Below are 22307 nucleotides of genomic sequence, written 5' to 3' on the forward strand. Positions count from 1 at the left end.
GTTTTATACACTTTTCCTTTCATCCTTGCTGAACCCTTCTATCACACATCACACCTGACATTTTTCTCCAGCCGCTCCAGCCTGCCTGGACACGCTTCTTCACCTCTTTTCCACACTCTCCATTGCTCTTGACAGTTGACCCCAAGTACTTAAAATCCTCCACCTTCTTTATTTCTTCTCCTTGTAGCATCACTCTTGCACTTGGATCCCTCTCATTCACACACATGTATTCCGTCTTGTTGCGACTGATCTTCATTCCTCTCCTTTCCAGGGCATATCTCTAGTTTCTCCAGTTTAACCATATAAACATTGGAATCTCCAGAGGTCCATCCAGAAAATAGTATAAAATAACACTTTAAGGCCAATGTTCCTCAAGGTACAATTGCAAGGAATGTCAGGACTACGGTCCATGATACCACCAAAAGATTCAAAGAATCTGCATTTAAAGGACAACCGACACCATTTTTTGTTTCCTAACTGACATCAGAAATACGTTTTATAGCCTCTAAAATAACCAAAATATGCAGGGGGCGGGACCTTCTGAAACTCGCCATCTCCGATGTCATTTTGAAGTATAGTTTTGGGACACTTTAACTCATTTTTATTGGTGTTTTGCATTTGACTAAAAATGTCAGCCTGCATGTTTTGGGTATTTTAGATACTATAAAACGCTGATGTCAGGAAACAAAAAAATGGTGTCGGTTGTTCTTTAAGTGGCAAGGTCGAACATCAATGTTAAATTCTGTAATCTTTGATCTCTCAGGCAGCACTGAATAAATAAATACATAAATACATAAACAATGAAAACCAATGTCAATAAATTCAGTTTGGCGAACATCCAGAAGTACAGCTTAAAATTGTGTGGGGGAAAGCAACAAAACCCAGAAACGGCGTTGCTTTCTTTGGGTCCGAGGAAGATGGCCTGATGAAAAGTGTAGACTGACGAATTCACACTTGTCATGTCCTCGTAGCTAAACAAAAGAACTACCCAGGCTGATATGGACACAAAGTTCAGAAGCCAGCATCTCTGATGGAAACCGTTTATGTTTACTATAATGTAAATGGCATGGGTCATTTTTACACTAATGTGAAGGCTGCGTACATAGTGAAAGGTTCATACACATTTTGAAGGAACGTGCTACCCTCAAGCCACAACTCTTTCATGGACACTCCTGCTTATTTGACCAGGGCAATGCCAAACCCCATTCTGCATGCATTACAAAATATTTTTACCAGACAAGTTATATTATTATTGGGCTGCACGTTGGAACAGTGGTTAGCGTGTCGACCTCACAGTGCAAAGTTACTGGGTTAAATTCCACCTCTGGCCTCTGTTTTCCTCAGGTTCTCCAGTTTCCTCCAACTTTCCAGGAACATGCATTGCAGGCTGATTGAACACTCTAAAATTGGCCCCTCGGTTAGACTGTGAGTATGGATGGTTGACAACCGGTTCAGGGTGTCTCCCGCCTAGCACCCCCGCCCACCTTTGTGAAGATAAGTGGATCGAAAAATGGAATCTTGAAGTTTCAACAATTAATGTCCTCCATTTCCAAACATTACTTTTCTTCTTCTTCTATTAATTTTGGCTTCTCCCTTCAGGGGTTGCCACAGCGAATCAGTGTCCTCCATCTTCAAAGGTTTGATTCGCATGTTTGTTTTGGCCTTTTACGTTTACGTCGTTAAGCTTTTACGTTGGATGCCCTTCCTGACACAACCCTGTGTATTTATCCGGGCTTGGGACCGGCACAATAAAACACTGGCATATTTCCCCTTGTGGCTACAGAACAAGAAACTCTATGAACTTTATAAAGATGAAGATGCCCGATAAAAGGCCCCCCAAACACAAAAATGGTCATCGCCAAAGCAACATTCAAATTAAGTAAAACTACTCACCATTTGATGAAAATGCTCTGATCTCAAAGTGAAATGGGCATCTCTTTTCTTACATTTCACCTCTTACGTTTGAAGGATGTAGGTCAATGCCTTTGTTTGGGCATCTCAGCAGTCATCAAGACACAAACTAGCATCTCCGTAACTCCAACATTAGTTGCTGCGGCAATGTTAATTTGGATATAATAAAAATGAGAAACGATTACAAGTGGCAACCTCAGAAAAATGGGGCAGATGTGCAGATCATTTACTGCAATGCTGTGAAACGTTAAATCTACCTGATAACATAACCAGAACCTGAATAAATATAGACTGCTTGTCATGCCGGAAAAAAACGTTTGCTCACATCAACAACATGCACAGGAACTATTGTATTTAAGAGCTTGAGACCAGCTTCCTGCCCATCATCTCAACAGTGGAACAAGTCAAAGCCAAAACAACATCTGAAATGGGACATCCATCTACGCTCTTCCTTTTATCACCACATTGTCCTTAATTGTTGTGGTTCATCAAACTAGTGTGCTCTCTTTGTCTCTGACGTTGATTCAAATGAGCTCTAACCATGTGAACTATCCATCTGAGACAGACAGACGGAAGGAAAGAACTGGTCCCATTTTATTTTTGGTTTACAGCAGAGTGAACAACACCATCCAGACAAAAGTCTTTGGGCTTGATTAGACCAAATAGTGAGGACTCTCGTTCTGTCCTTCAAAGCAAATGTGGCTTTTTGTGACTATTGGAGAGCTTTTGTTGTGAAGAATGAGGTCTATCTCTGGAAATACCCTCAAATCCAACCATCTCTTGCAACAGAGATGCAAATCCTTCCTGTCCTGGAGCTCAAGCCCTGACACCGAATCAAGCCTGCACATGTGTGGTTAATGCTTCCAGCGTTTCCATGGCCGCTGAGGACTGACTTATCATTCTGTGGCAAAAAGGTCTTCTCAGGTCGTTCAGTATCTTTGCGAATGCCAGATTCTTAATCTATGATTATAATTTTTTCGAATCTAATCCTCTGTTGTAAATCCCAAATCAGATAAAGTTTGATTATAGACATGGAAATAGATGACTGGGTATGGAGGAAACGGAGAGAGGTGCCATGCTGATTTACATTTTGGATTAGTCAATAGACATTTTTCGTGTTTACAAACTAAAATGGTGCACATTGGCTCAGGATAAAGATTAGGATTGTTCGCTCCTCTCTCTCTCTCTCTCTCTCTCTCTCTCTCTCTCTCTCTCGCTCTCGCTCTCGCTCTCGCTCTCGCTCTCGCTCTCGCTCTCGCTCTCGCTCTCTCTCTCTCTCTCTCTCTCTCTCTCTCTCTCTCTCTCTCTCTCTCTCTCTCTGTGTGTCTTCTGTTTAAGAGCATTAGCTTTCTCCTTAAAGAGGAAGCATTTTTGAGATGCCACGATGGCATTAATAGCCCAGTTGCTAGGACTAAGCACAACAATTTTATTGATTTTAACTGAGTCCGGTGCAAAATGTTGTGCACGACAACAAAACAACATATATGAGAACATTCTCAGTACTCTTCAAGCAATACCATTTACTCAAAGAATCCGTCATTTTATTCAATTAATCGAATAAAAACATTTTGGCAACTGCGAGCCAAAACACCTACTCTAAGGTCAACAGTAAAAGTTTCCTAGCTTTTTTTGTTCCACATGTTGTCTTTAAACAACATCATGAGTCAGACTTCAGAATACTTTGGATACTGTTTGTGGTAATAGATATGCACTGAGAACAAGTTAGATTTGGACATGATGTCATAACAGGACATGATGTCACTCATACCGCTGTCTCAGTCCTGGCCTTGACGCAACCACATTGTCACCATTTAGTTAACAGTGAACACTTAATGCTTGGATATTCAAATTCCTTACATTCCTTTCAAAAACACGCAGGACTTCCTTATTTCTATCCTCTATCATGTAATTCACCTCACTTGCTTTTGATGTCCACAAATATTTTTTTCCTGACATTTACAGGTTTGTGTGCTAGTTAAAAATGTATCTTAGTTGCAATGCACTGCCATTACAATTCCAGGTGTGATGCTTCATATTCTACTCTGTGCGCTACTTCTAGTGTGGTTCCTCCTGTCTGACACAATGTTCTTCAAACAGAAGTTAGTCTTAAGTCTCGGCATTTCAACATCTGGAAGTTTGAAATGCGTTTCAGCAGTACAGGCAAAATAGCAAAAACAAAAATATGAAGTGGTAATTTGAGGCTATATTCAGCTGGAAGGTTTTGTTTCACACATTGTGCAGTTCTTGTTCAACCTGTTTTTGAAGGAGTGGCAATCAGTGGTTTCCTTTTCTTCCTGACCCCAACACAATACTATCTATAGTCAGAAGACCCAACCCAGGAAGTAAAGTGCTTCAACCTATGTGGTGACTCAAAACAGTCCATGGAAACCACATAAATTACACAGCGTTGATCATATCTTCATATCATCTTTAGAATTGGATGAAAACAGCTTCTGTTGTTGCTTATTCTCACAAATCTTGCCATTAGTATGGTGTATGTAAATCATTTGTATGTATGATGGCCTTGTGCACATTGCAGCACGTTTAACATTGTCATCCATCTTGAAAGACTCTGTAAAGTATAACAAATATATAGATGATACATTCCAGATACACGATAAAGATTTAAATGTACACCCCTCATTGCCTTGGCTTGCAAGCTGGGTCAAAGAGGACAGTAATTTCATCTGTGCTGTATGTCATGCATATTAGCATATTTGACAATAAAGCTGACCTTGACTTTGAAGACAATAGAAATTGGGGGTGGGGGGGATTCCACGATGATACTTTTGCAATCATAGAATATTTCTTTATTGTCGAGGCAATGTTATGAATGGCAAATATTATTAATACAAATAAGTTTAATTTTTTTGTTAATTTTTAATGGGAACATGTTAAAACCGTTGTTTGTCTCTGTGTGCCCTGCGATTGGCTGGCAACCAATTCAGGGTGTCCCCCGCCTAGTGCCCAAAGATGGCTGGGAATCCCTGGGATGGGCTCCAGAACCCCCCCCCCCCATCCCTAATGACGATAAAGTGTTCTGGGAAACTGATGGATGGTTGGACAACTTGTAACAAAGTAGTGACAATAACAAAACCTTCATTCATCACACAAAGGAGAATTTACTAATTTACAGCAGCAAGCAACATTATGAAAAGTGAAGAGAAAAAGTATATAAATAATTGTCAACTATCAAATATAAATATACGTATTTTAAAATGGATGAGTGGGGTGAGTCCAGGTTCAATACAATAATCAAATCGTAAAAGGATAATTTAATGAGGACTTTTAAAAATTAATTTATTAATAAAAACTGTATGAAATATCTTTCAGCCCATCACAAAACCAAGAATCAAAAAAGACTGGATTAATGCAACAAATAGGAGTAGTGTACTCTTGATAATTAATTTGAGAACGGTCCCCAGACCATAATCTGCCCACCCCTGCTATAGTTCACCTTTTACTTTTTCTGCACCTGCTTCATAGCAGCACGCACGCACGCACGCACGCACAGTCATCTTGGAAAACTGCCCACCTGTTTGACAAGAGGGTCAGCTGTTTTGTACAACAGTTTCTTCCGTGGCCGTTAAAATCACGGTCGCCTCTTGCTACGTACTCCTTCATCCCATGTTCTTTTTCAACGCCTTTATTTGGCCACCATGAAGAAGCGTGTCCAGGCAGGCTGGAGCGGCTGGAGAAAAATGTCCGGTGTGATGTGTGATAGAAGGGTTTCAGCTAGGATGAAAGGAAAAGTGTATAAAACAGTGGTGAGACCAGCCATGATGTTTGGACTGGAGACAGTTCCACTGAAGAAAAGACAGGAAGCAGAGCTGGAGGTCGCAGAGCTGAAGATGTTGAGGTTCTCTTTGGGAGTGACCAGGTTGGATAGGATCAGGAATGAGTGGAGCAAGTGGAGCAAGTGGAGCAGCTGGAGCTCTGGTGCAGCCGTCACAACCTGGAGCTGAACACGCTCAAGACAGTTGAGATGATCGTGGACTTCAGGAAACATCCATCACCACAGCGACCCCTCACACTATCCAACTGCCTGGTGTCAACCGTTGAGACCTTCAAGTTCCTGGGAATCACAGTCTCCCAGGACATGAAGTGGGAGGTCAACACCAACTCTATCCTGAAAAAGGCCCAACAGAGAATGTATTTCCTGAGGCTGCTAAAGAAGCATGGCCTGCCACAGGAGGTGCTGCAACATTTCTACACGGCTGTCATCGAATCCGTCCTGTGTTCTTCCATCACGGTTTGGTTCGGGGCCGCCACAAAAATGGACAAAATCCGACTTCAACGGACAGTTAGGACGGCGGAAAAAATCATTGGCACCGCCCTACCCACTCTCGAGGACTTGCACACTGCAAGAATCCAAACTAGGGCGCGGAAAATCCTACTGGACCCTCCGCACCCTGCCCACCACCTTTTCCAGCTACTCCCCTCAGGCAGGCGCTACCGATCCATGCGCACCAAATCCAGCAGACATTTAAACAGCTTCTTCCCCCAAGCCATTAACTCTTTGAACTCTTTCAACAGTAGCCAAAATGGAACTGTATAGTGCCACTTAGCAGTTTTTTTGACAACGATACTAGTGCAGTGTGTTCTACCGGAAACAAATTCCTTGTGTGTTCTACATACTTGGCAATAAAGATGATTCTGATTCTGATTCTGATTAGAGCAGTGTTTTTCAACCTTTTTTGAACCAGGGCACGTTTTTTACATTGGAATTTTTTTGTGGCACACCACGAACCATCTCACAGGAAAGAGGCAATCAGTGACGTGTTGCCACACGGACGAATATGAAATTACCCAGTCTTTTCAGCACGGACACAGGACAATGAAATAATATTGTCAGAAAATGATTAATAAATGTTTGTAAAAAAATTAATTTGAAAAAGGGGCATTGGATAATTTCTCGCGGCACACCTGACGATCTCTCACGGCACACTAGTGTGCCGCGGCACAGTGGTTGAAAATCACTGCATTAGAGGGACAACTCATATTAAGGACTTTGCAGAGAAAGTCAGAGAGGCCCGACTGAGATGGTTTGGACATGTCCAGAGGAGAGAGAGTGACTATATCGGGAGAAGGATGCTGATCCTTGAACTGCCAGGCAGGAGACCGAGAGGAAGACCGAAGAGGAGGTTTATGTATGTGGTCAAAGAGGACATGAAGGTAGCTGGTGTGAGAGAAGAAGATGCACAAAACCGGGATAGAGGGGAAAAGCCCAAAGGAAAAGAAGATTTGGCCACCTCACTCACTCACTCACTCACTCACTCACTCACTCACTCACTCACTCACTCACTCACTCACTCACTCACTCACTCACTCACTCATCCCATGGCCTAGAAGGCCGTAGGGGTGCCATGATGGACGTCTGGGCAGTCAGAGATCTCCAGCGCTCTCAGTCTTCAGCAGTTCGTAGCAGGGTGTGGAAGCTGCAGCCTGTCCATTCCTTAATGTTGTCCATCCAGCACTTCCTCTGTCTTCTTCTTCTCCGCTTCCCTTCCACTGTCCCCTCCAGGATGGTTTTGGATAGTGAGGTATGCCTTATAACGTGGCCAAACCAGGCCATTTTACGACGTTTCACCATTGAGAGTACAGGCTCTTGTTCTCCAGAAAGGGTGGTGACGAGCTGTCTGACGTAGTCATTTGTCTGGTGTTCCCTGTAAGATATATTGAGCATCCTTCTGTAGCTCTTATGCTCAAACGCCTTGATCCTGCGCTCTGTGTCTGCTGTAAGTGTCCAGCTCTCGAGACTTGTACAGCCTGACCACCATGAACATAATAATAATAATAATAATAATAATACATTTCATTTTTAAGCGCCTTTCAAAACTCTCAAGGTCACTTTACAGTTACATTGTATGTGTTCAGTGCCCACTTTGATGATGAACTTTTGTGTTGCAGGAAGTGCATTATGTTCATGTGGTTCATAGCTATGTGTAAAAGTACTTGTGTGTTTGACAGGTGTGTTGACACCTGTTCCTTTGCAACATGCAGATTGGCAGGTCGTAGCCAGTAACACATGCCGGTAAACATCAGTGAAAGTATTCCTCGTATTCCTGTATTTCCAGAAAGAAGAGTAATATTCATAATGTTTAGTTGTAGAGACCACTACATTGTCTACATGCAGCGTGTCGAAGAGAATGTTCATGGCACTTTTACTTGGATATTAGTTGGATATGATGATCAAGAACGTTTCAAAGCGTAGCTGAGGGTTCAGCTACTTGTTTTCTTTGACATGTAACTATTTCTCTGTTGATTTGTTAGCAAGATGATGGATGATTGGTATTCTCTGGTATTCAAAATAACGTTTTTGCCCCCGTTTCTTTTGTTATAGCCATGAAGAAGGACATAGACACGCTGATAGCAGAGGAACGTGCTGACATAATTTCCAAATATGACAAGGTGAGAAAAACACAAGCACATAAACTGCTGAATCTAACTATGTTGGCAATTTCATGCAATGTTGAACTTGAAGATTTAGTGGCAGTGAACCCCAAGTTGGGTTGTAATGGATTTAAAAATACTGTATAGGTTTCTTTGGCATGGTAGCCTTTTACTTCAACAACAACTTTTTCTTTTCATGTTTAAACATGTTTTGGTTTCAGGGCAGGCAAGAGGGTGTCACGATTGACCCTTGGGAGGATGCTGACTACAGCATCTATAAAGTGATGGACCGCTTTGGCTTCCTGCAGTAAGTTAACCATCTGAAATTTACCTTTTCCTTGCAGCGAATTCCTGTTTTCCCACTGAGGTGTCTTGTTAATTCATGCCACCAACAGTGGATATTGTAATGTTCTTTATGTCTTGATCTGTGTTTAAGTGAGAAAGAGTTACCAACACCCAGCATTCTTGAAGAAAAGGTATGTATTGATATCGACCATTGTGCCGCTGCATTAGCCACTATCCATACTGTCTGTTCTGGTATTTTTGAATTGTCCATATTTTCTAACCCTAGCAAAAACAGCTGGAGATTGAGCGTGTCGAGAAGTGGCTAAAGATGGTGAAGAACTGGAGCAAGTATAAGAACAGTGACAAGGTGCTTTTTCTTACTTTGAAAATGCCATTCATTTTATTCGGTTGTTCAGAAACGCTAGACTTTCTTCAACTACTCCTAGTGCAAATTGCAAACATACTTTTAATATTGTTGTGCATGAGCATTAGTGAGGATTAATACGCTACGTGTAAAATCAGTTTATCTCTCATTCGATTGATTTAACTAGGTCGGTCAGCTGAGAACTATTTCTCATTTACCATGACGACCAAGCCTGCTGGCTTCTGCACTTGTCAGACATTGAATGTTTAATCATTTTTGTCTAATTGTCTTATCCATAATTATCTGAAGCTGATTTGCAGGGCTTTCTATTTGAGCCACACTTTTCTCTCACGTTCAGATATTCTTGCTTGTGTTTGTCACTGTTTTTGTGTGTTTCAGTTAGTGAAGCGTGTTTATAAAGGCATCCCCCTGCAGCTAAGAGGGCAGGCCTGGGCCTTACTTTTGGACATAGAGAAGGTGAAAAAGGACAACATAGGAAAATATGAGGTATTAATGATACTATAGTCAATCAGTCATGCATTCGCTGCCACCAACCTGTCCTATGGCATTGTTATTTTTTATTTTGTATTTATTATTATTATTATTATTTTTAGAAAATGAAACTACAGGCTCGCAACTTCTCCACAGAGATCAAACAGATTGACTTGGATGTCAACAGAACCTTCCGGAATCACATTATGTTCATGGAACGTTTTGGAATCATGTGAGTCTTTCGTTCACGAGGTTCTGAGGAACCTTTTTTTATTTGAACCGTCAAAAAGTTTTGTTTGTCTCAAATTAGGGAAACAGAGCTGTTCGGGCACAATGAAAATCTGCACATTTACGTCATGACATGACGACTTTTTTTTTAAATGTCCTTGCAAAGGGGGTGACAGAGCTAAAAATGTTCATCAAAAATGTCTTTGGTTATGCCTTGCAGAGTTCTTGTTCGTGTTTCCTTCCACATCAAAAGTTCTGGTTCGTTCATGCTGGTGTCCGTTTGGGGTGTAACCTTTGGATTGTGTGTGTGTGTGTGTTGGGCATCTCCCAACACACACAGGCACACACACACGAACTAAAGCACCAGTTTCCTCCTCTCTCTATTTTATTAGCCTTCCTGTCCGTGCACAAAGCCCCACAGGATATGACATATATTCACAAAAGTCCTCATCCAGAACGGTCACATGTCTAACTGGTTCGTTCATAATTTGACATCTTATTGACTTGGGCAGGGTGGAAAACTTTAAACGCTTGAGATTTCATGTCAAGCTTTTACACATGGCTTTTGTCATTTGCTTGGTCGTTTTTGTTTGTGAGACCACCGTCACACTGTTCTCCCTCACAGTTGAGACCGCCTGAGACAAAAACAGCTCCATCCTGCTTTGTTGCCCACTCTTTCCCTACAAATCAACAGCTCTTCCGCCCACACACGGCCAGCCACTTCCACACGCACAAACCTGCACACATATGCAGGCACACAAGTATGCATAGACACCTCTACACATGTGCGCGCGAATACCGGCCACTATTTAAAGCTCCTTTCCTGTCTCTCAGTCAATGTCTGTGAGATGTGTATATTTTATGGGGCTCTGGAGGGGAGATATCCTCTGCTGGTCGCATCGTATTTGTGAACTCCACACACGTGTTTGCATACCCACACACACGTACACGTTCACACTTTTTGTACCTTGACCTGTGCAGAGCAAAAACCACAATACATACATCAATTGCTTATCCTAATGAGGTTGAGTTAGTGGAGTTGATGATCTCTAAGAAAGAGATGGATTGATTCAGCCCGGATCACCTCTCTCGGTCCTTTTTGTCTGAATGAACTGAAAAAACAGATAAGGAAGGGGAAGTTCTCCCCGATAATAGTAGTCTGCATGGTACAACTAGAACTATACATGTATATGGCATAAACTGATTACCTACGTATCTTTTGTATTCTTTGATGGATTATCCCTCATCATGTAAAAACTTTCACTAAAATTAGTACTTTTTGTGACATTTCATTGAGAAAAAAATATCATAACTACTTTTCTGCATCCTCGTTGTTGTCTGAAGCAGTTATAGATGAAAGAGGAGCGGATCAAAGTACATTTTTTTTCTTACATTTATTTATTCAGACTGACCCGGTCGTCGAGTAGTTAACACTTCACAGTGCATAGGTCGTGAGTTCAAGACCCGGTCCGCCTTCCCATTGTGGACTTTGCATGTTCTCCCTGGGCCCGCACTGGTTTTCTCCGGGTCCCCTGGTTTCCTCCTACATTCCAAAAACATGCGTGGCAGGATGATTGAACACTCAAAATTTTCCCTTAGTCTGAATGTGAGCGTGATTGGTTCTTTGTCTCTGTGGGCCCTGCGATTGGCTGGCAACCAATTGAGGGTGTCTCCCGCCTTATGCCCGAAGACGGCTGGGATAGGCTCCAGCACCCCCCTCGACCCTAATCTCGAAAAGCGGTACAGATAATGAATGGATGGATTCCAAAAACATGCATGGTGGGCTGTTTGAACAGTTCAAAATGATCCTAGCTGTGAACGCGAATGGTTGTTTGTTTCTGTGTGCCCTGCGATTGGCTGGTTACCGGTTCAGGGTGTCCCCGCCTACTGCCCGAAGACAGTTGGCATAGGCTCCAGAACATGAATGAATGAATGAATATTTGCAAAGTATTCTTGTTTCTCACAGTAATTGTTGGTGTCCATGCTCCATGTTTCAGGCAACAGGCACTCTTTCATGTACTAGCAGCCTACTCTGTCTACAACACGGTAAGATAAAGTGGATCAGCCTCCATGTTTTCAAATGCATGACATCCCATAATGCAGTCTCACGTGCATTGCGACAGAGGCAAAAAAAACCTCAGTGGTGCTGCAGTTACAAATCATGACTATGATTTACAAATAAATATGTACAAAACATGCAGTTACAAATAGCACGAGTATTGCAAAAAAGAACCATCATCTCTTTTTGTTGGGTTAGTGACCTTTTGGTGCAATATGTGACTTTTGGGTTTGACTTCAAAATATATAGAATAAAGTAAATACAATGCAACAATCAATGGAATATGCATGCATGACTCATTTACACCAAACTCTTCTTCGGCTTCATGTGATCCATATGGCATGTCAATGCAAATGAACTAGATGGCACAACAGGTAGGCAATTTGCTCAAGGCCGTTTATGTACAGACTGAATACAAATGAAGAATATGTATTAACTGAATCTTAGAAACAGATGTGTTGATACATTGTAATTCCTTTCGTGGACTGGATTTTTTTTATCACTGCATGTTTTTCATACAGCATACAAATACCTGTACTATGTCGCTATTATTCTCAAGTATTTTAAACATATGAACAATATGTGAACAATTAACAAATAAATTCAACGAGATACAAATGAATCAGACTACCATATGGACTATAAGGTGCACCTTCAATGAATGAAAAAAGTTTTCCAAATACTGACACTCCCCTACTTACGAACATTCGAGTTACGAACAACGGTACATACGAACATTTTTGCAGGTATGCCGAAAAATATTCAGATGGAGATGCTGGAAGTGAGATTTGGTATTGCGTGCCTTTTTCCGACTAGTGCTTCTTTCCGCTGCTAATACTGAGGTGAGGCGCTGTGAGAGAGCTCTTTCTCTAACATATGTAGTATTCTCTCCAGTTGTACGTGTATATCTTTAGAGAGCATATATTGTATTCAATGTTTATTTATCAGTACAGACCAATACAGGTTACTGATACGTACAAGCCTTAAACATACTTATATAAACCTTAAACATACTCATATAAGCCTTAGGCATACATTCCATACAAAATATAGCACTGAAGCCACTTACGAACAAATTCACCTTACGAGGCCTGTTCGAAAGTTGGGGAGCGTCTGTATAATAAATAAATATATAAGGCACACCACATTATGAGGCGCTGCAGTTGAGGTTACGCACTACTTCTTCTACAGGGGGAAATGAAGTCAGTGGCTGCTGACAGGAGTTGCGAGACCTGTTGTGGCTCAATATTACTTGACATATAAGGAGCACCTGTGGATAAGGTGCAGGGTCAGCTTTTGAAGAAAATGTAGGCTTTTGGGTGCGCCTTGTACACCGGTGCAATATATAGATAGTGTGTGTGTTATGCAAAGCTGGCTGTTATTTGAAGTAGTATATCAAATATCCATCAAACATCAAAATCTTTGTAAAAACACATTACAGGTCACAACCACAAAATACCATCTAGTGCTGTTTTTCTTATTTTCCCCTGATATGGATGTGTTTGTAGTTCCTGTGTGGAAGAGACGTTTGAGCTATAGGAAATGGGCATGTGCTAATTCGCTTTTCCCGGTTTCCCTCCACTGACAAACTGCTCAAAAGAAAGTGGGTCAGTGGGAGAGCACAGGAGCGAAAATGGGAAGAAGGGTTCTCTTGGTGAGGAGGGGGGGTGGGGGTGGTGATGATGAGAGTGGGTCCTTTTGCCTATGTGACAGCAGAGAAGAATTTGAAGAATGCTGTGTAACCTCAGTGCAATCACATTTACTTTTATCCTTTCAAGGGTACTGTGAATGGGCGATTCCTCTGCCCAAATATGGACAAGGGCAGTTTCCTTCATGTTGGTTCAAATGGTAGAAATTCAAGATGAAAACATGACAGTTCAGGAAGTGTTAACTCAACAGTAAATATTTGAACAACCCTGGTGTAAATGTTTATAATATGACTACAGCACACGGAGGAGGTCTGTGTGGGGGGCAAAAAACCCACAAGTCCACTTCTTGCATTCAGTATGCCCTTAAAACCCTATCTGTAGCTCTTATGCTTGCTCTGATAAATTATGAATTATTCCTCTTATTTGCCAGTATAGTTGAACTGTCACTTCCGCCCCGTTCCCAGGAAGTGAGCTACTGTCAGGGGATGAGTCAGATCGCTGCTATCCTGCTTATGTACCTGAATGAGGAGGACGCCTTCTGGGCTCTCTCCCAACTGCTCACCAACAACAAACATGCCATGCACGGTGAGACAACACAAATTCCCACTGAAAAATGACTGGACCAGCATTACCGTTTTTGTATTTACAATATACGTGAAAACATTTCCTCAATATTGAAACGCAAGACTGTATTTCAAAATTAAAATATAGATCACATCTGGTCGTGTAAGACCGTAACTTCTGACCCTCTGTACGTACACAGGACGAAGTCGAATCTAATTTATAGTTATTTATTTTTCATTTTTCCTCACCCAAATGTTTAATATACAGTATTTTTCCTTATTGGTGTCACAGGTGACCTCAAGTCTGTCACAGCTGATTTTTTTTTAAGTCCGGAAATTTTCTAAATGCGTTGCTCCAATACTTTGCACAAGAGTTTACAGTAGCTTTAGGTTTTCACCCTATGGAAACAAATATGTTCAGAATATATCCGAATTCTTCAGTGCAGTGAGTGTCTGATTATTTAATTTAAAATACTATGTCTCTCCCAGCCACCATGTATGGTCTTCTGATGCATGTTTTTCCACTGAGCTAGGTTTCTTCATTCCGGGATTTCCCAAACTGCAGCGTTTCCAGGCCCACCATGAGCGGATACTCTCCAAAATGCTGCCTAAACTGAGGAAGCACCTGGTGAGTGGCAGCACATTCAGATCAATCGTCTGTTTGCCTCTTTCTCTCAACGTTGAAGGACCAAGAGACAGCTTACAAGGGCTTGCGCCAGTGCTTTTGTTTTTTTCAAGGTTTTGATAGATTCATTTGGACTGTGAAAGTTTTGACTACCTTTTCCTCATGGACTTCACAGGACAAGGAGCAGATGTCATGTGGGGTTTACACCACCAAGTGGTTCCTCCAGTGCTTTATTGACAGAGTGAGTGTCGATTTCTCATTCCATCTGTTTTTTTTTGTCTTTGCCTTGGCCCGTGATCAATTTCAAACATTCTGTAGGCCAGTGATTCTTCACCTGTTTCCTTCTGCCATGAATGGAGGGCCCACATTACTCCAAGAACAACATTTTAAAGGGGTTAAATATAGCCTGTGTTACATGATACAGTAAAGTCTCGTTATATCGATATCGGTTATATTGATAGTACTGCATATTACGAAACTATTTTCTTTTCCCGGCCAATTTCTAGTCTTTTATGTATAACTAGTTCCGTTTAGTACGATACCGGGTTATTACGATAATCCGATTATTGCGGTGCCCTTTTCATCTCCCGCCAGCCATTTTGCTCTGCTTATATCGATACAAAAGCAGCTAAAACTGAATCGATATTTGCTTAAGGATTTCTATACAGTACCACCATTAGCGATATCTGTATCGGTCACACCGTTGGTCACGTGACCAGCTTTCGTGTCTTGCACTGTGTATCAGAGCTGCAATAGCATCTGAAACATACTGTAGTCTTCTTATACAGTATACAGTTGTTCAACACCAATTTCAACCATGGGAAAACGTAAGAATTGTTACCTCGCTGCAGTGAAGAAACATCTGCAGCTAATGAAGAGGATAAAGAGGATAGAGAAGACCACATTCCTCTTGCAGTGTTGGCTGAAAAGCTAAAAGTCGCCGACATTGCATCGTATCTTGCAGTTGATAATGAATTGCGACATTCCGAAGCTCGTCAGATGCATACATCGCAGCAGAAATTCAAGCTAAATAGGCCCCAAAAGATTCCCAGAATGACGAGGATAATGAGGATGAAGAACCAACTGCATACACCCTCCAACGAAGACACAAGCGTTGCAACGTGCTATGGAATTACGAGCTTACTTCAAGTCAAGAGAAAATGCATCACATTGTTTAGAAATGTTAAACAATATTGAATCTTTTGTGTTTAAAGGTGAAAATGGGAAGCAGAAGAAGATGGCAGATTTTTTTTTTTCAAATGTTGCAGAATAAGTAATGTAAACGTTGCAGTTTGTGTTGTTGCAGTGTTATATATATATGAATGCAATCGTTTTTTGCAACAATGTTTATGGTTTTGTCTGCTGAAGCGTGAGGATGTTGCATTGGTTGAATTTTAGAAAAATACCTGTAGTCATTAAAGAAGGATAAAATTACATGCCATATTAAAGATCCCCCAGACACGTGACCAGACACGTGACCTGCTTCCGTGTCATCCTCGAGCACTATAAAAACGGTGTAGCAGATCTCACATCTTTCATTACTGCTGCAATAGCATCCGAAACATACTGTAATCTTCTTATACAGTTGTTCAATACCAATTTCAACCATGGGGAAACGTAAGAATTGTGATATCGGAACGAAGTTCAGTGGTACCTTGGTTCTCGAACGCCTCACAGTTCGAACAAATCGGAGTTCGAACAAAATATTCGAGATATTCTTGCTTCGTAGTTCGAACACCAATCGGTGTTCGAACGCCAATACGACGCGTGAGTGCGTATGCGAAGGTGGGGTGCTGAGCGGCGTACGGGTGTATCACTCTCTCCGTGACCAACTGTTGTCGCTTGCGGACGTGCTGCGTTTTGCTCTAGCATTTAATATAGGTGTACGAAGAGTTTTAGCCCTAATCATGCCTCCAAAGAAAGTAAGTGCTGCTAAAAGTGACAAAAGAAAAGTAGTGCGTACAACTATTGCATTTAAGAAAGAAATAATCGCAAGATGTGAAGGAGGTGTGCGAGTGTCTGATCTGGCGAGGGAATACAGCATGGCGAAATCTACAATCAGTACGATATTAAAGAATAAGGAGTCTGTTAAATCTAGTGATGTGGCTGTGGGAGTGAGAGCAAGTGTCAATGGATAGATATTTTAAGAGAAAAGAACATGCTGCAGCCGAGTCATCCGTAGCTGTCAAAGCTGACTCGTCGGAACGTAGTGGAATGTTTGGCATCCCAAAGCAGGCGGCAGAGACGTATACTAGCCAAGCAGAATGTTTATTCACGAATAAAAGAAAACACAGCGAGTAAGAAGGCAGGGGGTGACCCGCTTACTACGGCAAAAAGCAAATGGCACACGAGGGTGCAAAATTACACAATCCCGGAAGATGACATAAATTTACGGGACGCAGGAAAAATACCTCGGACCGGATACACTCGCGCATCGAAGGAAGAGTCAAGGTACGGTGGCGAGTTGAGTCAATCATCCGGCATTGGCGAGGTGATCGCGAACCGTATAAATGCCCCGTGTCCGTGATTAGAGAATTGACAGCAGGTGGAGAACGGCCGGGAGAGGCGCCCCCGCTGTCAACTTGCAAGTGACAGGAGCAAAGAGATGGTTTCGGTGTTCGAAAAAATCGCTTTTCGAACAGGGTCCTGGAACGAATTATGGTCGAGAACCGAGGTATCACTGTACAAGGCAATAGTGGCTGTGGAGGAGAATCCTACAAGAAGCAAATCCTCCATTGCGAAAGAGTTCGACATGCCGCAGAATACTTTATCAACGTAAGTAATGTAAACGTTGCAGTTTTTGTTTTCCATACATGTATTTAATTGTGTTGTATTCAGATATCTTTATCGCTTTCAATAATCACTGTTTTTCATACATTATGTACATGCTGGTTTCTCTTGTGTGTATAGAACAATGTCGAGTGCTACTCAGTCACTATTGCAAGAGTGCGTTATGAAAATAATAAATGATGTTTTTATTTAATGCATACGTTTATTTTTCACTTTACTACAGTATAAAAGCATGCTAGATACGCAATCCATGAACTCAAGGAGAAAATTACATGCCATATCCAAGATCCCTTATTTATTGCCCCCTTTTAATGCAGTTCGGCGCAGGATCGGATATATAGATTGTCCGGTTATATCAATATTTTTTCCTGACGCCCGAGAATATCGATATAACCAGACTTTACTGTATTTTCAAAACTTTGTTTTACAGTAATTGATTTTGATCTGCCACCCAAAGCTTATTGTTAGCAATGACATCCGCCAGCCAGCGGCAGTCGCACTGTATTTGTTTCGAGAGCAAACCAGTCGCTAATGCACAAGGAAGTAACATTTCTTTCCCAATATATTCCATGTGGGAACTCGGGGAGCTCCACCCCTGAACATGCAACTTTTTTTACTAGCTGTCTACGACTCATTCAAAATAGGTCCGCGACCAACTTCTGAGACCCCGACTCATCTGTTGAGAATCATTGCTGTAACATATCCCAGCTGGTGACTTGGCAATGTGAACCACAAGACTACTAATGGGCCCTGCTTTACCACAACTCATATCATATCAACCACTGTGTCAAGGAATGAACATTCAAAAATCGGGAAAATGAGCACATTTTTATTGATGAAATTATTTGTTATAAATTATTGACGGCAGTGCCCTATCATAGCATATGAAATTATAGTTTTTAATCACATGGTTTCTGTCCTGTCTTGTTACACAACAGAGCCCCTTCACCCTAACCCTACGCTTATGGGACATCTATATTCTGGAGGGGGAGAAGATGCTGACTGCAATGGCTTACACAACCCTGAAATTACACAAGAGTGAGTAGGAGACCCATTGGCTCACCTTCTGTGACTCGTCTCTGTATGTGTTGGACACAGGATACACAGCTTTTTGAACTCGCATTGGCTGTTGTTACTATAGTTCTGCATGATGCATCCCTCTGTTTGGCTTGCTTCCGCACCGGATGGCTTACGTAATGCAAGTGGTGGCTGTGAAGAAAATTCCCAGGCAGATTTATCATTGATTCTTTCTACAGTTTGAGCATCCCCTTGGCACAGTAGATACTTAAACAAACCTGTTGTGAAACTCCTAACTTGAACACAACAATGAATTGTCTGTTGCTCTATGGCAGGGTTCACAATCAATTATTTGACGCATGCACTCGATAGTCTGTGGCGTCACCGGTGCGCACCGCATCCTTGAAGTCTTTCAAGCCTTTTGATCTCCTTGATGTGCGTCTCAGCCTGACGCATTTTCCACGCATGAAAATGGGTATAAAAGTAGCCGTCGCGGGACAGAGAGAGTCAGAATCATCTCGGACTCATACAGACTCAGAGACTTGCAAAGACCCGCACAGGCACGCCCGGATCACGCCGGGCGTCGGACGGACATCACAGCAAGACGAAACGCCCTGCTCGACTCCACACCACGATCAAGCTCTGGGACACATCAAATCTGCGTGTCACTTGCCAGGGAGATCTGAGCCTACTTACGATTAAAGAGAAACAACAAACTCTTTAAGTCCGCTGCTCTCTGCTATGCGTGCGCTGCTTCGAAATACAGTGGGGTCTTGGCTTACGAACTTAATTGGTTCCCAGACAGAGTGTGTAAGGTGAAAAGTGTGTATCCCAAAAATAAAGTTCCCATAGGAAACCATTAAAATGAGAATAATCCGTTCCCAGGTCTCCATAAAATATAATTTTCAACTAAATAAGCCTTAAAACTACACGCAACATACCTTATTCTATGTATAATAAATGTGCTATTGTATTGTAATGAAAGAAATACACTGCACTGTATAATAAAGTCACTTTATTTACATTTGTGATGGTCGTTGATGGCACTTAATTGACACCTTGCTTTCTGACTTGTAAGGTCTTACAAGGATGTCTTACAACATCATGTTGATGTTTCTCATAGCCACAGTTTTTTTGGATGGAACTGTTCAATAAAAACCTGCACATCATTCCACTTAGCCAACATTGCCTTGATGCTCTCACTTAATGCTGAAGCCATCTCCTCCTCCTCGCCCTCAGATGACAACTCCAGAATGGCTTGCTTCTGCTTGTCGTCTTGAAGGCAAATCAAATCCTCTGTGTTGAGTCCCTCATTATCGTCAGCAACAAGCTCCTTGATGTCATCTGCATCCACTTCGAGTCCCATGTTCTGTCCAATGAAAAAAATGTCGTCCAAAACAACGGAGTCATGAGGGTCAAATCCTTCAAAGTCGCTCTCAAGGATGCATGCGGGCCACAAATTCTTCCATGCTGCTTTCAAGCATCGAAGGGTAACATCATGCCAAGCCTTTTCTATCAGCTGAACACAATGATACACATTGTATACACAAATGGTCCTTCCAATAATCCCTAAGGGATAGTTCAGTGTCATTAGTCATGTGAAAGCATCAAGTAAATAAAGCCTTTGTGTAAAACTTTGTTGCGAAGGATGGTAGCAATGGTGGAATTAGCATATCGGTACCGGGCCGCTAAATCAGACAAACGCACACCTCGTTCGTGTTTCTCAATGATCTCCTTCTTCTCCTCGACTGTAATTTTGTTTTGTGTCTTCTTCGGCTGAACACGAGCCTGTGGTGGGGTATTTTTCGGTCCCATAACAGCAAAAGTATCGTTGAAGACGGTCGACGTGTGCATTCAGATAAAGGGGGCGTGGAAAGGTAGGGCGCTGTTTGGTCGTGTGCTTTGGTGTTCTTCCGCCGAAGATTACTCCGCCAGCCGTGGTGGGGCGGCGCTCCATGTGTATCCCGAAAAGTAGTGCTTATGCCAAGGTTTAATTTTCATAAATTTAACGTTCGTAAACTGAACATTTCGTAAGGCGAGGTGTTCGTAAACCGAGGCCTGACTGTACAACAACAGCTAAGCTAGCAGAGATGACAATACGCTCAAGGTTTTTTTACAGAATTTTTCACAAAGTCTACTCTCTGTCATAATAAAAATGATCATCGTCATCATCATCATCATATTTAAACAAAATAATCCAAATGCATCTGATTTGTAGCTCCACTTTAACTTAAGTGCAACATATCATTATTCTTTGTGTCCAATCAGAGCGTTTGCTGAAGTTTCAGTTGGAGGACCTGAGGGAGTTTCTTCAGGAGCAGCTGGCTGGTTCGTTCCTTCTTCCAGATGACATTGTGGTGGAGCAACTCCAGGCAGCCATGTCTGAGCTACGCAGTAAAAAGTTGGACCAAGCTCCTCCTGGTACATTCTTTTCCCACCTTAATATATGTAGCAGTGGTCAGTACAGATTGGCGGGGAGATATCAATTTAAGTAACCCCCAACTTGTTGAGCTAGGTCTTTTAGAGCTATCTCAGAATTTGCTAACTTACATGGCAATTTGGCCTGATTATCATGATGCATGTCCCATGCTTAACTGTAAATTGGAGTTTGAAAATCGAAGGGCCTTTTTTATGCCCTGCCTGACATATTTTTGTTTTTAGCAAAGTCAGAGGAGCTACCAAACAAGCCGCTCGGTCAAGAGAGGCCAATTTTCCTACTCCCTCTGCAGCCTGGATCGCCTCTTGAGATGAAGAGTGATCACCAACCTTTCCGCCCATCTAATAGGGAGAGCATCAGGGCGCAGGACGTCAAGCCTCAGGATTCAAAAAGCACCAGCAGGTCAAGCACACCATCGTTCCGATTACCTGACCTGACTGAATTGCTCACTAAAGTGACATCATCTACCTTGATGCCTTGTAGAGCACCTCCATTACCTCCCAAGCCAGCAAAACCTTCTACTGTGGTAAATCATGTCAGTATTGTGAAAGAACATGTGTCTGAAAAAGCACAGGAAGAAAAAATGTATGCCTCCCCAGATTCCCAAGAGGAGCCAATGAGTTGGCCGCCACCTTATGAAGCGCCTCCTTTGGAGGATTTTAGCATGCATACAGAGACATTGGACCTTCCAGATCTTCCACCTCCACCATTGTTTTACTCTACAGAAGACGAGCAAAACCTCAGTCAGTCTTCTCCCCTATCTGTCGCAACTTTAAAGCTTTGTCCAGATGTGCCCCCTAAGTCGCTGGTGTCCTCGCCTCGTGACTTCACATCTTCCTCTCTTAAGGTCCCTCCCCCCAAACCCACCAAATTTCCCGTGTCCCTGTATGTTCCGGCATCTTCAGCCAACAGGCGACCTTCCAACACCTCCCAATACGACAACCTTTCCGAAGCAGATGACGACGATCGCTGCCCAGAGAGGTTGCTGGGGTCCACCCCTGAAGAAGATCCTTTGAACAGAGACTATGACCCCGCTCACTATCCACTGCCTCCGCCCCCCATTTTTATCCCCCCATCAGTTTCTCCTCTACCGCCCTTGCATTGCGCTCTTCCAAGTTTACCTCAGGAACCAGAATATGAAGGAGAGGATCACTGGGTGGAGGACTCCATCATCATCCCTCCTCCTCCGCCCAACTTTGCAGACAGAATTTCTCCCCAGCGCTGTCACAGAGCCACGTCTTCCACCGCATACTCAAAGCCTTTCTCTCGAGGCCCCAGGGACCGTTCTGCCTTTCCGGCACCACTCCTATACACCAGGTCTCCCCCGGGTCACCCCCGTTTCTCGGGACAGTTGGGGATGCTGGAGGTTCAATCCAGCCCTGACTTTTGCAGGATTCCTCCTGCTCAACTGCAACTTCCAAAGTCGATCACCTTTTGAAGTGGAACTCACACATTGACTGAGCATACCAGTTTAAGACGTTTGACTAAAAGGCC

The 22307-nt window shown here is 42.5% G+C and overlaps 1 protein-coding gene across 4 annotated transcripts in view; it reads left to right on the plus strand.

The window, feature by feature from the left end:
- Positions 1-22253, plus strand: part of LOC148898214 (USP6 N-terminal-like protein) — a 30612-nt gene extending 8359 nt beyond the window's left edge. For 3 of the 4 annotated variants that reach the window (XM_088997292.1, XM_088997293.1, XM_088997291.1), the window contains 13 exons: positions 8255-8322; positions 8526-8611; positions 8741-8780; positions 8876-8956; positions 9353-9460; positions 9568-9677; positions 11671-11719; positions 13846-13966; positions 14478-14572; positions 14745-14810; positions 18298-18397; positions 20645-20797; positions 21038-22253. In XM_088997292.1, the coding sequence (XP_088853418.1) occupies positions 8257-8322; positions 8526-8611; positions 8741-8780; positions 8876-8956; positions 9353-9460; positions 9568-9677; positions 11671-11719; positions 13846-13966; positions 14478-14572; positions 14745-14810; positions 18298-18397; positions 20645-20797; positions 21038-22251 (2289 nt within the window). In that variant the 5' untranslated portion in view covers positions 8255-8256 and the 3' untranslated portion in view covers positions 22252-22253. Of the gene's footprint in view, positions 1-1615; positions 1638-8254; positions 8323-8525; positions 8612-8740; positions 8781-8875; positions 8957-9352; positions 9461-9567; positions 9678-11670; positions 11720-13845; positions 13967-14477; positions 14573-14744; positions 14811-18297; positions 18398-20644; positions 20798-21037 lie in introns of those variants that run through there. The other variant, XM_088997290.1, reaches the window with a different exon arrangement.
- The last annotated feature ends 54 nt before the right edge of the window (positions 22254-22307 follow it).

This window comes from Hippocampus bargibanti, linkage group LG05 (assembly GCF_051943395.1).
Source record: "Hippocampus bargibanti isolate YZ-2025 linkage group LG05, ASM5194339v1, whole genome shotgun sequence".
Classification (NCBI taxonomy): domain Eukaryota; kingdom Metazoa; phylum Chordata; class Actinopteri; order Syngnathiformes; family Syngnathidae; genus Hippocampus; species Hippocampus bargibanti.